Here is a 16,226-nt window from a genome sequence, read left to right on the forward strand (position 1 = left end):
CTCAATGACAGGCTCGTTCAGCCTTTAATCAGCCTTGATCCGTAAAAAATAGAATACAACGTATGACCCCGTGGGGGGGGGGGGATAACAAGAAGGGGATTTCCCTTAGCCTCTCTTGTTGACTGTTCACCATAGAAACGCAGTGAACAAACGTGGGGCCGGGACGCGCTCCTAGGCAATCTACACGAGGGTGTTAAATCAAATGATACCAAAAAAATTATGCAGCACGTCTGGCCTTTTGTTGTCGCACAAACCGTCGGCGGATGTTTTCTATGAAAACGAAACCTCACTGGATGTGACATAGTGGAGAGGAAGGCATTGCTCAATCGGCGTCTAGCCTCAGTCATCCACAAGCGGTATTCTTGCTAGTTGCTGATCTGTGGAGCTACGGTTGAGGTTGAGCTTTACACACGCAACGCTGGAAAAATGATCACAAACATCAGAGATTAACTATAACTCATCTTGCAGATATTCACGAGAGGCATCATGCGACTAACGAAGCTCCAAACGCTTCTCTTGTGTATGATGTCTGACTTTTTCACTGCAAGGACCCAAGTTCCTCCAGGTAAAAGCCAGTTCGTATTAAATTTAATCATCAAATTACAGCCGCTCATTTATTGTCCATTTTGTATTGACTCTGGGTGTCGGTGTTTGCCTGTGATCTCGATTTAAAACCCCGTGAAACCTAGCTGATATTCTCATTAGTTCCATATGCCAAGAAAAACGTTGACCGATTGAGCTAAATTATTAGATCGGATACATATAGACTTTTGTATCTACATAGGCCTGAGAATTTTCTCTTTTTTTGGGGGGGGGGAGTCCATCCGATACCCGGCGTCGACAAGCAAACCCTTAGTCCCCGGCTAGTTTTTCCATCACCTCCCATAAAGCACGAGATTAAAAGGAAAATAATGTTCTTGCATACAAAAAAGCTGATTTAAAATGCCCGACAGTGTCACTGTACTAGACGAAGCTTGTACGAAATGATCAACCTTTTTGACTGAGAGTCTACACTTCACTACCTGACATAAAGTCAAGTTCCAATCAATAATATAGGGCCCAGAATGAAAGATAAAAGCAAGGCAAAAGGAATACTCACGATGCCTCTTCTAATTGCCAGTGATAAATGTATGTACGGTATATTTATATGATAATATTAGTAAGTTATGACAAGTAAGCATAAATATCTTGAGTTTTTATAAAATAAAAATAGAGCCTAAGTATCCTACGGAGAGAGGAAATTTAGTTCATTTGTCATTTTAATCTGTTGGTCTAGTTTTATTAACAAAAACAACTGTACTTATAAGATCACAAGAAAAAGTGACCAAACCTAAAGTGGCCACAATTTCGAGACTCGATCCCCACCCACATGAAGTTGTATTTGTTTTAACTTTGTGAAAAACGAGGATAAATATGCAATTATATATATAGCTATATACTACCGTAGCTCGGATGCAGCTGAAGATTCCAGTAAGCTGTAGTGCAACGGAGGAGGGGGCTTAACATCAATGTGTTGTTTTTACTTTTGAGGCCGAGCTCCCCCCGGCAAATCCGGGATGTGTCACTGTTTATATCCTTCGATAAGTTCATGCTAGAATTGTAACTTCCACATTTGAGAAGTTCATAATTTCTTTACAGAAAACCATCCGAAATGAAATGTGAGACTAGACTTGAAAAGGGTTATGGGCGCGCACAGGGTTCCGTATCTGCCCGATTGATGACAATCCACTGAATCTGTAAAAATAAATCAAATGAACACGAAGCAGTACGCATCATTTTCTCCTTGATAGTTTTCACTTCTTATATACTGTTCTAGAAAAAGGCACCAATCTGAATGAAGGCTGCAACAGTATGTATTGTGATTTTTATTTTGGACAAAAATTTGTCTAATTTCAACCACCGTAAGTCCTCTTGGCCCTAAAAGTTCCATATTGCTGTTGGAAGAGCTTTATCAATTCCTCATATCCTGCCGATTTGATAATATTCATCTTGCGGTATTCAACGTCCCAAATTCTGCTGTAAACCATAGCTGTAATAAAATCATATTTTAATACTTGTGTTTTTTTGACAGTATCAGAAAACTTAAAACAGCTTTTAGGTTATGGTTCACTTCTTAGTTTCAACAAGGTAATGCATTAACGAAACTGCACAGAAATAGCAGACCTTCACCTAGGTTAAGCTTTTGACCATAACGTGCACGAATTAACAAATACAATAACAGAACCCGCCATTGTCAGTTGATATAAAAAGCCTGCCAACCGTTCTTAGTCCCAATGTCAGTTTGTTATGGATACGGAAAACGACATTGACAACAGAACTTCAGCAAATTTCATTCAGCCAGTTCTTTTCTTTCCCTTTTTAGAATAGGTTCGATTGTCAAACCTTCTAATAGTTATTATTTGGTTAGTGCCAACCAGGGAGAGAGTTCGATCCAAAAATCCCCCCTACTGATTCTATATGCTTTTGTTGTAGTAACAATTACTCAAACTCTGCCTTTGGCCATTTGTCGCTCTATAAGTTCATGGCTTGTCTAATTGCTCAGATTTGGTTTCCAGTAAGTCTGTTGCCACTTCGTTCCATAATGTAGTGGGCCAAATCATAGGCCTACGCTAATTATATAGCAGTTGTGTTTATTCCATACAAACTCCAATAACTTCCCTTTCATTGAGCATTTACATGATTTTAATGGCTTCTTCAAGCAGCGGAAATGAAATTTAAAGCAGATATATAAAACGATTGAAAATTGGCATGTATTTAATATCAGATGGCGCAGTGGATGTTTTTTGCCTCAGAAGAGCGCCATTTGCCAGAAGTAAGCGATCCCATTGATGGAACTCCTTTTTGAGTAATATGTTGACTGGTCAAATTTTTCATTCATTAAGCTCTCTACAGCAGTTGGGGGGGGTACGCCCGAAGGATTAAATTTTCCTGGGTGGTTCTTATTTCAGTTACACTCTCGCTAACTTAAATTAATGAAACATTATCCCTTACCTATTTATGAACAGGTTGGTGGACGACCGAAACACCTCAGGAAGTCACCAGCCAAGGTTGGAAGTTCAAAAGTTTTGAAATTTAAACATTTAAACGACACGTGCTCTTCCAATGGATTCATGGGGTATTGGGGGCATTTTTAGTCAAACTTCATACCCTTCTCTTTTTGACCTTTTTTTCTTGAATACATGGTATCCTTAAATTTGAATGAAAAGAAACATTATCATTTTTGACCCATTTGGACAGATTGGTCGACCATCGAAACGCCACAAGAGTCCACAACCTCAGGTTAGCTTAACATTTGATTACAGGTTACAATCTATGAGTAAATGTAGACTTCTAATCGATCTAAAAGATATTAAAAGGGTTCCGAAATATCTTAATATTTATCGTCTGAAACTCTCATGTGGAACAGAATCATTGGCTCTCGGAAAATTAAAGAGACTGTTACACTACCTTATCTTAAATGATTACTTCAAAAGAGACCAAATTACCCCCTTGGATTTGTTTTAAACATTAACCCCATAAGCATAATGGAAGAGCCTATAAACTACCAGTGAAAGGAGTCAAATTTTACGTTGACGGCATTTGTCATGGAAACCCTTACTTATGATGGGAACAATTTCATCTGTGGTGATTGCACGTACGTTCCTAATTCCTGGTGGTGACGGATATTGAAAATGCAACGATGGAAGCTACTATGCGGTAATAAAGCACGATTAATTTGGTTAAATTTAAAAACATTTGGTTTGGTTCTCAATCTTCTCGCTGTTTTTCATAACATTAACGTCTATTTTGCCTTCTTCGAATTACTCCAGTAAAGAGTATCGTAGAATTAGATGCTAGTTTAATTAAATTCTGGAAACGTCTTGAAACTTCTATAACAGGTTGGTGGGCAACCCAAACGCCACAGGAGTTCACCAATCCAGGTCGGTTTCAGAATTGTGATTTTCCTTGGAGACTTAATACAAATATAATTCAACCTGAAAAGTAAATGCATTTTGAAACATTTGGAAGAATTTCAGAGTTATTTATCTGACTAGGAACAAAATGGAATAAAATAAAAGTCAAGGATTGCTCGGGATTGTGTTTGCTCTCCTAAAACAGGATTTACCCCCGTCAAAAATGCAAAAAAAAGTCGATCTTCAATCGTTCGATCTAATCACCATTGTTTTATGCCTCTACCAAATTGATTCAAAGGTGAGAGATAGATGTAGATACAATTTACAACAGACTCAAGAGTCATACTGTTACTACTAGAGATGGCGAAATTTGGCCTCCCTCATCTGAGATCAATTCAGTTTCAAGTGATGAGTTCAAATTAATCTGTACTATTAGTTTCGATCATGTTAAACTGTGGTACTGTGTTGCATGAATACGGGTCGACTGATGGCAATCGATTGAAAAACATTGAGGGAATTTGGTACATTGTACGCATTCAACCGACTGTCCAACCTTAAGAAATCTCTCTTACTGCAGAAAACATCGTCCACATCATCAATGGAAACGACAGTGTTGAGATAACTTCACCTTCCTATCCAAGCAACTATCCCAACAACGTCGTCAGGACTTGGATCATCCAGTGTGAAGAGGGACAGAGGGTTCGTGTCACCTTCTCCAGCTTTAAAACTGAGCGAAACTATGATTATTTCCGGGCTGGTGATGGTGGCGATATTGCCAGCGGCCAGTTTTTCGTTTGGCACGGATTTAAACAAGCACCTGATCTGATCTCTTCTGGAAATGAAATGTGGCTGAGATTCACGTCAGACGGAAGTGTGACTTACAGCGGGTTTTCGTTGTGGGCTTTCTGCATTCAATCACCTGGTGAGTCTTAAATTCAACGGGTTGATGAGCAAGGAAGTTTTTCAATATAACCTGAATTATACAACTTCTTGGTTTCATCCTTTTTTTTGTTTCCACAAAGCTAACACCCAAACTACTCTGTATTGATTTTGCCCAATGCTTCCGATTATTACAGTGTTGATAACATGTATACAGTTACAATTGCATACACAAAATATGGCTGTATAGTACCTATACAGGTCAACATCTGACCCCAAACTGTCTGTACACTCAGACACAAAGGAGATTCTACTTGACTCAAACCATTACATGTCTAATATAATTCAACTGTCTTTTATTTCAGAGAATCTGATTTGTGGAGGGAATGAGTTTGATTGTGGACATTCTGTATGCATTAATGGATCTTGGCGATGTGATTATCAGACAGACTGTATCAATGGAAGCGATGAAGCCAATTGCAGTAATCCTGGTAATAACGTTGATACATTGACATTTTCATATCTTATGTGTTCTTCATATTACAGGACAATATTAATTTTCACAATCATCTTAAGCGAGCTACGATCCACTCCAGAGGCAGGTTCAAATACACATTTTCAGGGATGACAGTGACTTCCTTTATGATTGAAATCCCTTGAACCCCAAACCCTCAGATGGGTTGAGACACTTGTTTTACTCTGGATATCAAATTCAGGTGCTTTTAGTCCTAAATATGGATTTCCATCAGGCTGGAAAGTAGTAAACCTTTTAATTAAGTTAAATGTATTGTAAAGCTTGACGTGGCTCAACATGAATCTGACATACATGTAGGTGTAATTAAATACGCTGTTGCACCGAGCTGTTGAACGGATAATGATGGATGACGGTCGATTTGAGCATGTCATAAGAATGTATTTTGATGCATTTCGTGCACTCACCTAATTATTAAGTCTTCTGAAAACTTTCTTCTTCAGCGGAAAGCATCTTCTATATCGTCAATGGAAACGACAGTGTTGAGATAACTTCACCTTCCTATCCAAGCAACTATCCCAACAACGTCGTCAGGGCTTGGATCATCCAGTGTGAAGAGGGACAGAGGGTTCGTGTCACCTTCTCCAGCTTTAAAACTGAGCGAAACTATGATTACTTCCGGGCTGGTGATGGTGGCAATATTGCCAGCGGCGAGTTTTTCGTTTGGCACGGAGGAAAAGAAGCACCTAATCTGATCTCCTCTGGAGATCAAATGTGGCTGAGATTCACGTCAGACGGAAGTGTGACTTACAGCGGGTTTTCGTTGTGGGCTTCATGCATTCCATCAACGGGTGAGTCTATATTTCAAGAGGTTCGTTAGTGAAAAGGTTTTTCAGTATAACCTGAATTAAATAACTTCTTGATTTCATCCTTTTCTTGTTTCTACAAAGCAAACACCAACACTATGGCGTATTGGTATTGCCCATCCTTTCAGCTTATCACAGTGTCGATAAAGTATATAATTAAACTGTTTTTTATTTCAGACAATCCGCCTTGTGGAGGAAATGAGTTTGACTGTGGACATTCTGTATGCATCAGTGGTTCTTGGCGGTGTGATTATCAGACAGACTGTATCAATGGAAGTGATGAAGTCAACTGCAGCAGTTTTGGTAATAACGTTGATACCTTGACATTTTCATATCTTATGTGTTCTTCATATTACAGGACAATATTAATTTTCTCAATCATCTCAAGCTAACTACGATCCACTGCAGAAGTAGGTTCAAATACACATTTTCAGGAATAACAGTGACTTCCTTTATGATTGAAATCCCTTGAACCCCAAAAGCCAGTTTAGATTTAAAAATCAAAATATAATGTTCTCCTATTGTTACAGAACCTGCCACGAATAGTCCAAACGTTACCTACTGTTACAATGGAACATCTATTCCTACTTCCTGGTGGTGTAATGGATATTGGGACTGCCCTGACGGAAGTGATGAACTCTACTGCGGTAATGGGATACGATGATTGATTCGAAATATTTTGTGAAGCGTGCTTTATTACAGTAGCCCATCTTTTGTTAATTCCTGTTTGCCGTTTCAAGTGATGGAGATCAGTGGAGTAGCAAAGACCCATTCTAAATGAAATTGTTGTCGAAAATATGAATTGATTTTGTTACTAACTTTTGTTGGCTTTGTCAGATAATTGGACAACCGAAGCGCCACAGAATTTCACCAACCCAGGTTAGTTTTCCAACTTTAATATTTTCCAGTCCATATCACATGAACAATGTGTTTTCATTACTTTCCAAAAATTAAAGGGTAATGAATGTATGTTAAAACTTCAATTGACTTATCAATTGAAAATACTTCTAAGGACTGTGGCGTTCTCTAATTTTGTTACAGAACCTCAAGGTAAGCACAATGTTTCTTGGTCGATGCTTAGTGCATTGTTGCAGTGTAGTGAGTGCAACATAAACATTCGTTGTGACGATTATTTTTTCTCGAAGATTCCCCGTCTACAGCTGTTGTTGATCAGCAAAGTACCACTCAAGGAGAAGTCACACCTCAAGGTAAGCATAATGTTTCTTGGTCGATGCTTAGTGCATTATTGCACTGAAGTGAGGGTAACACAAACATTGGTTGTGATGATTTCTTTTCTCGAAGGTTCTCCGTCTACTTCTGTTGTTGATCAGCAAATTACCACTCAAGGAGAAGTCACAACAAAAGGTAAGCATAATGTTTCTTTGTCGATGCTTGGTGCATTATTGCACTGTAGTGAGGGTAACACAAACATTGGTTGTGATGATTATTTTTCTCGAAGGTTCTCCGTCTACTTCTGTTGCTGATCAGCAAAGTACCACTCAAGGAGAAGTCACACCTCAAGGTAAGCACAATGTTTCTTGGTCGATGCTTGATACATTGTTGCATTGTAGTGAGGGTAACACAAACATTGGTTGTGATGATTCTTTTTCTCGAAGATTCCCCGTCTACTCCTGTTGTTGATCATCAAAGTACAACTCAAGGAGAAGTCACAACAAAAGGTAAGCACAATGTTTCTTAGTCAATTATAGTTATTATAGTGAAGGTAACACAAACATTTGTTGTGATGATTCTTTTTCTCGAAGGTTCTCCGTCTACTCCTGTTGTTGATCAGGAAAGTACCACTCAAGGAGAAGTCACACCTCAAGGTAAGCACAATGTTTCTTGGTCGATGCTTGGTGCATTATTGATTCAACCTGAAAAGTAAATGCATTTTGAAACATTTGGAAGAATTTCAGAGTTATTTATCTGACTAGGAACAAAATGGAATAAAATAAAAGTCAAGGATTGCTCAGGATTGTGTTTGCTCTCCTAAAACAGGATTTACCCCCGTCAAAAATGCAAAAAAAAAAGTCGATCTTCAATCGTTCGATCTAATCACCATTGTTTTATGCCTCTACCAAATTGATTCAAAGGTGAGAGATAGATGTAGATACAATTTACAACAGACTCAAGAGTCATACTGTTACTACTAGAGATGGCGAAATTTGGCCTCCCTCATCTGAGACCAATTCAGTTTCAAGTGATGAGTTCAAATTAATCTGTACTATTAGTTTAGATCATGTTAAACTGTGGTACTGTGTTGCATGAATACGGATCGACTGATGGCAATCGATTGAAAAACTTTGAGGGAATTTGGTACATTGTACGCATTCAACCGACTGTCCAACCTTAAGAAATCTCTCTTACTGCAGAAAACATCGTCCACATCATCAATGGAAACGACAGTGTTGAGATAACTTCACCTTCCTATCCAAGCAACTATCCCAACAACGTCGTCAGGACTTGGATCATCCAGTGTGAAGAGGGACAGAGGGTTCGTGTCACCTTCTCCAGCTTTAAAACTGAGCGAAACTATGATTATTTCCGGGCTGGTGATGGTGGCGATATTGCCAGCGGCCAGTTTTTCGTTTGGCACGGATTTAAACAAGCACCTGATCTGATCTCTTCTGGAAATGAAATGTGGCTGAGATTCACGTCAGACGGAAGTGTGACTTACAGCGGGTTTTCGTTGTGGGCTTTCTGCATTCAATCACCTGGTGAGTCTTAAATTCAACGGGTTGATGAGCAAGGAAGTTTTTCAATATAACCTGAATTATACAACTTCTTGGTTTCATCCTTTTCTTTGTTTCCACAAAGCTAACACCCAAACTACTCTGTATTGATTTTGCCCAATGCTTCCGATTATTACAGTGTTGATAACATGTATACAGTTACAATTGCATACACAAAATATGGCTGTATAGTACCTATACAGGTCAACATCTGACCCCAAACTGTCTGTACACTCAGACACAAAGGAGATTCTACTTGACTCAAACCATTACATGTCTAATATTATTCAACTGTCTTTTATTTCAGAGAATCTGATTTGTGGAGGGAATGAGTTTGATTGTGGACATTCTGTATGCATCGATGGTTCTTGGCGGTGTGATTCTCAGACAGACTGTATTAATGGAAGCGATGAAGTCAATTGCAGCAGTCATGGTAATAACGTTGATACATTGACATTTTCATATCTTATGTGTTCTTCATATTACAGGACAATATTAATTTTCACAATCATCTTAAGCGAGCTACGATCCACTCCAGAGGCAGGTTCAAATACACATTTTCAGGGATGACAGTGACTTCCTTTATGATTGAAATCCCTTGAACCCCAAACCCTCAGATGGGTTGAGACACTTGTTTTACTCTGGATATCAAATTCAGGTGCTTTTAGTCCTAAATATGGATTTCCATCAGGCTGGAAAGTAGTAAACCTTTTAATTAAGTTAAATGTATTGTAAAGCTTGACGTGGCTCAACATGAATCTGACATACATGTAGGTGTAATTAAATACGCTGTTGCACCGAGCTGTTGAACGGATAATGATGGATGACGGTCGATTTGAGCATGTCATAAGAATGTATTTTGATGCATTTCGTGCACTCACCTAATTATTAAGTCTTCTGAAAACTTTCTTCTTCAGCGGAAAGCATCTTCTATATCGTCAATGGAAACGACAGTGTTGAGATAACTTCACCTTCCTATCCAAGCAACTATCCCAACAACGTCGTCAGGGCTTGGATCATCCAGTGTGAAGAGGGACAGAGGGTTCGTGTCACCTTCTCCAGCTTTAAAACTGAGCGAAACTATGATTATTTCCGGGCTGGTGATGGTGGCAATATTGCCAGCGGCGAGTTTTTCGTTTGGCACGGAGGAAAAGAAGCACCTGATCTGATCTCCTCTGGAGATCAAATGTGGCTGAGATTCACGTCAGACGGAAGTGTGACTTACAGCGGGTTTTCGTTGTGGGCTTCATGCATTCCATCAACGGGTGAGTCTATATTTCAAGAGGTTCGTTAGTGAAGAGGTTTTTCAGTATAACCTGAATTAAATAACTTCTTGATTTCATCCTTTTCTTGTTTCTACAAAGCAAACACCAACACTATGGCGTATTGGTATTGCCCATCCTTTCAGCTTATCACAGTGTCGATAAAGTATATAATTAAACTGTTTTTTATTTCAGACAATCCGCCTTGTGGAGGAAATGAGTTTGACTGTGGACATTCTGTATGCATCAGTGGTTCTTGGCGGTGTGATTATCAGACAGACTGTATCAATGGAAGTGATGAAGTCAACTGCAGCAGTTTTGGTAATAACGTTGATACCTTGACATTTTCATATCTTATGTGTTCTTCATATTACAGGACAATATTAATTTTCTCAATCATCTCAAGCTAACTACGATCCACTGCAGAAGTAGGTTCAAATACACATTTTCAGGAATAACAGTGACTTCCTTTATGATTGAAATCCCTTGAACCCCAAAAGCCAGTTTAGATTTAAAAATCAAAATATAATGTTCTCCTATTGTTACAGAACCTGCCACGAATAGTCCAAACGTTACCTACTGTTACAATGGAACATCTATTCCTACTTCCTGGTGGTGTAATGGATATTGGGACTGCCCTGACGGAAGTGATGAACTCTACTGCGGTAATGGGATACGATGATTGATTCGAAATATTTTGTGAAGCGTGCTTTATTACAGTAGCCCATCTTTTGTTAATTCCTGTTTGCCGTTTCAAGTGATGGAGATCAGTGGAGTAGCAAAGACCCATTCTAAATGAAATTGTTGTCGAAAATATGAATTGATTTTGTTACTAACTTTTGTTGGCTTTGTCAGATAATTGGACAACCGAAGCGCCACAGAATTTCACCAACCCAGGTTAGTTTTCCAACTTTAATATTTTCCAGTCCATATCACATGAACAATGTGTTTTCATTACTTTCCAAAAATTAAAGGGTAATGAATGTATGTTAAAACTTCAATTGACTTATCAATTGAAAATACTTCTAAGGACTGTGGCGTTCTCTAATTTTGTTACAGAACCTCAAGGTAAGCACAATGTTTCTTGGTCGATGCTTAGTGCATTGTTGCAGTGTAGTGAGTGCAACATAAACATTCGTTGTGACGATTATTTTTTCTCGAAGATTCCCCGTCTACAGCTGTTGTTGATCAGCAAAGTACCACTCAAGGAGAAGTCACACCTCAAGGTAAGCACAATGTTTCTTTGTCGATGCTTGATACATTGTTGCATTGTAGTGAGTGCAACATAAACATTCGTTGTGATGATTCTTTTTCTCGAAGGTTCTCCGTCTACCCCTGTTGTTGATCAGCAAAGTACCACTCAAGGACAAGGCACACCTCAAGGACAAGGCACACCTCAAGGTAAGCACAATGTTTCTTTGTCGATGCTTGATGCATTATTGCACTGTAGTGAGGGTAACATAAACATTGGTTGTGATGATTCTTTTTCTCAAAGGTTCTCCGTCTACTTCTGTTGTTGATCAGCAAAGTACCACTCAAGGAGAAGTCACACCTCAAGGTAAGCACAATGTTTCTTGGTCGATGCTTGATGCATTGTTGCACTGTAGTGAGGGTAACATAAACATTGGTTGTGATGATTCTTTTTCTCGAAGGTTCTCCGTCTACTCCTGTTGTTGATCAGCAAAGTACCACTCAAGGAGAAGTCACACCTCAAGGTAAGCAGAATGTTTCTTTGTCGATGCTTGGTGCATTGTTGCATTGTAGTGAGGGTAACACAAACATTGGTTGTGACGATTATTTTTTCTCGAAGGTTCTCCGTCTACTCCTGCTGTTGATCAGCAAATTACCACTCAAGGAGAAGTCACACCTCAAGGTAAGCACAATGTTTCTTGGTCGATGCTTGGTGCATTATTGCACTGTAGTGAGGGTAACACAAACATTGGTTGTGATGATTATTTTTCTCGAAGATTCCCCGTCTACAGCTGTTGTTGATCAGCAAAGTACCACTCAAGGAGAAGTCACACCTCAAGGTAAGCACAATGTTTCTTTGTCGATGCTTGATGCATTGTTGCACTGTAGTGAGGGTAACACAAACATTGGTTGTGATGATTTTTTTTCTCGAAGGTTCTCCGTCTACCCCTGTTGTTGATCAGCAAAGTACCACTCAAGGAGAAGTCACACCTCAAGGTAAGCATAATGTTTCTTGGTCGATGCTTGGTGCATTGTTGCACTGTAGTGAGGGTAACACAAACATTCGTTGTGATGATTCTTTTTCTCGAAGATTCCCTGTCTACTCCTGTTGTTGATCAGCAAAGTACCACTCAAGGAGAAGTCACAACAAAAGGTAAGCACAATGTTTCTTAGTCAATAAGTGATACATATCACATTGTTGCATTGTGAGCAGGCATAATAAATATTTGTTGTCATGATTGGTTTTTTTGAAGGTTCTCCGTCTACCCCTGTTGTTGATCAACAAAGTACAGCTCAAGGACAAGGCACACCTCAAGGTAAGCTTAATGTTTCTTTGTCAAATACTTGATATATTGTTGCATTGTAGTAAGGGTAACACAAACATTGGTTGTGATGATTCTTTTTCTCGAAGGTTCTCCGTCTACAGCTGTTGTTGATCAGCAAAGTACCACTCAAGGAGAAGTCACACCTCAAGGTAAGCACAATGTTTCTTGGTCGATGCTTGATACATTGTTGCATTGTAGTGAGGGTAACACAAACATTGGTTGTGATGATTCTTTTTCTCAAAGGTTCTCCGTCTACTCCTGTTGTTGATCAGCAAAGTACCACTCAAGGAGAAGTCACATCTCAAGGTAAGCACAATGTTTCTTTGTCGATGCTTGATGCATTGTAGTGAGGGTAACACAAACATTCGTTGTGACGATTATTTTTTCTCGAAGATTCCCCGTCTACAGCTGTTGTTGATCAGCAAAGTACCACTCAAGGAGAAGTCACACCTCAAGGTAAGCACAATGTTTCTTGGTCGATGCTTGATACATTGTTGCATTGTAGTGAGGGTAACACAAACATTGGTTGTGATGATTATTTTTCTCGAAGATTCCCCGTCTATTCCTGTTGTTGATCAGCAAAGTACAACTCAAGGAGAAGTCACAACAAAAGGTAAGCACAATGTTTCTTAGTCAATAAATGATACATATCACATTGTTGCACTGTAAGCAGGCATAATAAATATTTGTTGTGATGATTGGTTTTCTTGAAGGTTCTCCGTCTACCCCTGTTGTTGGTCAGCAAAGTACCACTCAAGGAGAAGTCACACCTCAAGGTAAGCACAATGTTTCTTGGTCGATGCTTGATACATTGTTGCATTGTAGTGAGGGTAACACAAACATTGGTTGTGATGATTATTTTTCTCGAAGATTCCCCGTCTATTCCTGTTGTTGATCAGCAAAGTACCACTCAAGGAGAAGTCACACCTCAAGGTAAGCACAATGTTTCTTTGTCGATGCTTGATGCATTGTTGCATTGTAGTGAGGGTAACACAAACATTGGTTGTGATGATTCTTTTTCTCGAAGGTTCTCTGTCTACTCCTGTTGTTGATCAGCAAAGTACCACTCAAGGAGAAGTCACACCTCAAGGTAAGCACAATGTTTCTTTGTCGGTACTTGGTGCATTGTTGCATTGTAGTGAGTGCAACATAAGCATTCGTTGTGACGATTATTTTTTCTCGAAGGTTCTCCGTCTACTCCTGTTGTTGATCATCAAAGTACCACTCAAGGAGAAGTCACAACAAAAGGTAAGCATAATATTTCTTGGTTGACGCTTGGTGCATTATTGCACTGTATTGAGGGTAACACAAACATTGGTTGTGATGATTCTTTTTCTCGAAGGTTCTCCGTCTACTCCTGTTGTTGATCAGCAAAGTACCCCTCAAGGAGAAATCACACCTCAAGGTAAGCACAATGTTTCTTGGTCGATGCTTGGTGCATTGTTGCATTGTAGTGAGTGCAACATAAACATTCGTTATGACGATTATTTTTTCTTGAAGGTTCTCTGTCTACCCATGTTGTTGATCAGCAAAGTACGACTCAAGGAGAAGTCACACCTCAAGGTAAGCACAATGTTTCTTTGTCGATGCTTGATGCATTGTTGCATTGTAGTGAGGGTAACACAAACATTGGTTGTGATGATTCTTTTTCTCGAAGGTTCTCCGTCTACTCCTGTTGTTGATCAGCAAAGTACGACTCAAGGAGAAGTCACACCTCAAGGTAAGCACAATGTTTCTTTGTCGATGCTTGATGCATTGTTGCATTGTAGTGAGGGTAACACAAACATTGGTTGTGATGATTCTTTTTCTCGAAGGTTCTCCGTCTACTTCTGTTGTTGATCAGCAAAGTACCACCCAAGGAGAAGTCACAACAAAAGGTAAGTACAATGTTTCTTGGTCGATGCTTGGTGCTTTGTTGCATTGTAGTGAGTGCAACATAAACATTGGTTGTGATGATTCTTTTTCTCGAAGATTCCCCGTCTACTCCTGTTGTTCATCAGCAAAGTACCACTCAAGGACAAGTCACACCTCAAGGTAAGCACAATGTTTCTTTGTCAATGCTTGATGCATTGTTGCATTGTAGTGAGGGTAACACAAACATTGGTTGTGATGATTCTTTTTCTCGAAGATTCCCCGTCTATTCCTGTTGTTGATCAGCAAAGTACCACTCAAGGAGAGGTCACAACAAAAGGTAAGCATAATGTTTCTTAGTCGGTACATATCACATTGTTGCATTATGAGAAGGATTAATAAACATTGGTTGTGATGATTCTTTTTCTCGAAGGTTCTCCGTCTACTCCTGTTGTTGATCAGCAAAGTACCACTCAAGGAGAAGTCACAACAAAAGGTAAGCACAATGTTTCTTTGTCGATGCTTGGTGCATTGTTGCACTGTAGTGAAGGTAACACAAACATTGGTTGTGACGATTATTTTTTCTCAAAGGTTCTCCGTCTACCCCTGTTGTTGATCAGCAAAGTACCACTCAAGGAGAAGTCACACCTCAAGGTAAGCACAATGTTTCTTGGTCGATGCTTGATACATTGTTGCATTGTAGTGAGGGTAACATAAACATTGGTTGTGATGATTCTTTTTCTCGAAGATTCCCCGTCTACCCCTGTTGTTGATCAGCAAAGTACGACTCAAGGAGAAGTCACACCTCAAGGTAAGCACAATGTTTCTTGGTCGATGCTTGGTGCATTGTTGCATTGTAGTGAGGGTAACACAAACATTGGTTGTGATGATTCTTTTTCTCGAAGATGCCCTGGCTACTCCTGTTGTTGATCATCAAAGTACCACTCAAGGAGAAGTCACACCTCAAGGTAAGCACAATGTTTCTTTGTCGATGCTTGATGCATTGTTGCACTGTAGTGAGGGTAACAGAAACATTGGTTGTGATGATTCTTTTTCTCGAAGGTTCTCCGTCTACCCCTGCTGTTGATCAGCAAAGTACGACTCAAGGAGAAGTCACACCTCAAGGTAAGCACAATGTTTCTTGGTCGATGCTTGGTGCATTGTTGCATTGTAGTGAGGGTAACACAAACATTGGTTGTGACGATTATTTTTTCTCAAAGGTTCTCCGTCTACTCCTGTTGTTGATCAGCAAAGTACAGCTCAAGGACAAGGCACACCTCAAGGTAAGCACAATGTTTCTTTGTCGATGCTTGATGCATTGTTGCATTGTAGTGAGGGTAACACAAACATTGGTTGTGATGATTCTTTTTCTCAAAGGTTTTCCGTCTACTCCTGTTGTTGATCAGCAAAGTACCACTCAAGGAGAAGTCACACCTCAAGGTAAGCACAATGTTTTTTGGTCGATGCTTGATACATTGTTGCATTGTAGTGAGGGTAACATAAACATTGGTTGTGATGATTCTTTTTCTCGAAGGTTCTCCGTCTACTCCTGTTGTTGATCAGCAAAGTACCACTCAAGGAGAAGTCACACCTCAAGGTAAGCACAATGTTTTTTGGTCGATGCTTGATACATTGTTGCATTGTAGTGAGGGTAACATAAACATTGGTTGTGATGATTCTTTTTCTCGAAGATTCCCCGTCTACAGCGGTTGTTGATCAGCAAAGTACAGCTCAAGGAGAAGTCACACCTCAAGG

General features: G+C 39.5%; 3 protein-coding genes across 3 annotated transcripts; all 3 read left to right on the forward strand.

Moving 5' to 3' along the window:
- Positions 1 to 186: 186 nt before the first annotated feature.
- Positions 187 to 7,594, forward strand: LOC147795771 (membrane frizzled-related protein-like). Its single transcript, XM_087131468.1, has 12 exons — positions 187 to 565; positions 3,006 to 3,047; positions 3,238 to 3,279; positions 3,879 to 3,920; positions 4,471 to 4,815; positions 5,138 to 5,263; positions 5,748 to 6,095; positions 6,288 to 6,413; positions 6,641 to 6,757; positions 6,948 to 6,989; positions 7,256 to 7,318; positions 7,413 to 7,594. The coding sequence occupies exons 1-12, from the start codon at positions 487 to 489 to the stop codon at positions 7,592 to 7,594; spliced, it is 1,554 nt and encodes a 517-aa protein (XP_086987594.1). The 5' UTR covers positions 187 to 486.
- A 113-nt stretch (positions 7,595 to 7,707) lies between these two features.
- LOC147795772 (membrane frizzled-related protein-like) lies at positions 7,708 to 11,624 on the forward strand. The gene is made up of 10 exons (XM_087131469.1): positions 7,708 to 7,789; positions 7,874 to 7,936; positions 8,483 to 8,827; positions 9,150 to 9,275; positions 9,760 to 10,107; positions 10,300 to 10,425; positions 10,653 to 10,769; positions 10,960 to 11,001; positions 11,268 to 11,330; positions 11,425 to 11,624. The coding sequence occupies exons 1-10, from the start codon at positions 7,708 to 7,710 to the stop codon at positions 11,622 to 11,624; spliced, it is 1,512 nt and encodes a 503-aa protein (XP_086987595.1).
- Positions 11,625 to 12,709: 1,085 nt separating this feature from the next.
- On the forward strand, positions 12,710 to 16,131 carry LOC147795773 (uncharacterized). Its single transcript, XM_087131470.1, has 8 exons — positions 12,710 to 13,868; positions 13,963 to 14,025; positions 14,121 to 14,340; positions 14,749 to 14,811; positions 15,063 to 15,179; positions 15,377 to 15,439; positions 15,692 to 15,754; positions 16,118 to 16,131. The coding sequence occupies exons 1-8, from the start codon at positions 13,563 to 13,565 to the stop codon at positions 16,129 to 16,131; spliced, it is 909 nt and encodes a 302-aa protein (XP_086987596.1). The 5' UTR covers positions 12,710 to 13,562.
- The last annotated feature ends 95 nt before the right edge of the window (positions 16,132 to 16,226 follow it).

This window comes from Acanthaster planci, linkage group LG21, assembly GCF_054643075.1.
Source record: "Acanthaster planci isolate LZ-2023a linkage group LG21, COTS_SCS, whole genome shotgun sequence".
NCBI classification, from domain to species: domain Eukaryota; kingdom Metazoa; phylum Echinodermata; class Asteroidea; order Valvatida; family Acanthasteridae; genus Acanthaster; species Acanthaster planci.

Coding starts and splice junctions, on each gene's coding strand:
- LOC147795771 (XM_087131468.1), top strand. CDS start 487: ATGCGACTAACGAAGCTCCAAACGCTTCTCTTGTGTATGATGTCTGAC. Junction 566..3,005: donor AAGGACCCAAGTTCCTCCAG/GTAAAAGCCAGT, acceptor ATTTATGAACAG/GTTGGTGGACGACCGAAACA. Junction 3,280..3,878: donor ACAAGAGTCCACAACCTCAG/GTTAGCTTAACA, acceptor CTTCTATAACAG/GTTGGTGGGCAACCCAAACG.
- LOC147795772 (XM_087131469.1), top strand. CDS start 7,708: ATGATTCTTTTTCTCGAAGATTCCCCGTCTACTCCTGTTGTTGATCAT. Junction 10,426..10,652: donor AGTCAACTGCAGCAGTTTTG/GTAATAACGTTG, acceptor CTATTGTTACAG/AACCTGCCACGAATAGTCCA. Junction 11,002..11,267: donor ACAGAATTTCACCAACCCAG/GTTAGTTTTCCA, acceptor TTTTTCTCGAAG/ATTCCCCGTCTACAGCTGTT.
- LOC147795773 (XM_087131470.1), top strand. CDS start 13,563: ATGTTTCTTTGTCGATGCTTGATGCATTGTTGCATTGTAGTGAGGGTA. Junction 13,869..13,962: donor AGGAGAAGTCACAACAAAAG/GTAAGCATAATA, acceptor TTTTTCTCGAAG/GTTCTCCGTCTACTCCTGTT. Junction 15,440..15,691: donor AGGAGAAGTCACACCTCAAG/GTAAGCACAATG, acceptor TTTTTCTCAAAG/GTTCTCCGTCTACTCCTGTT.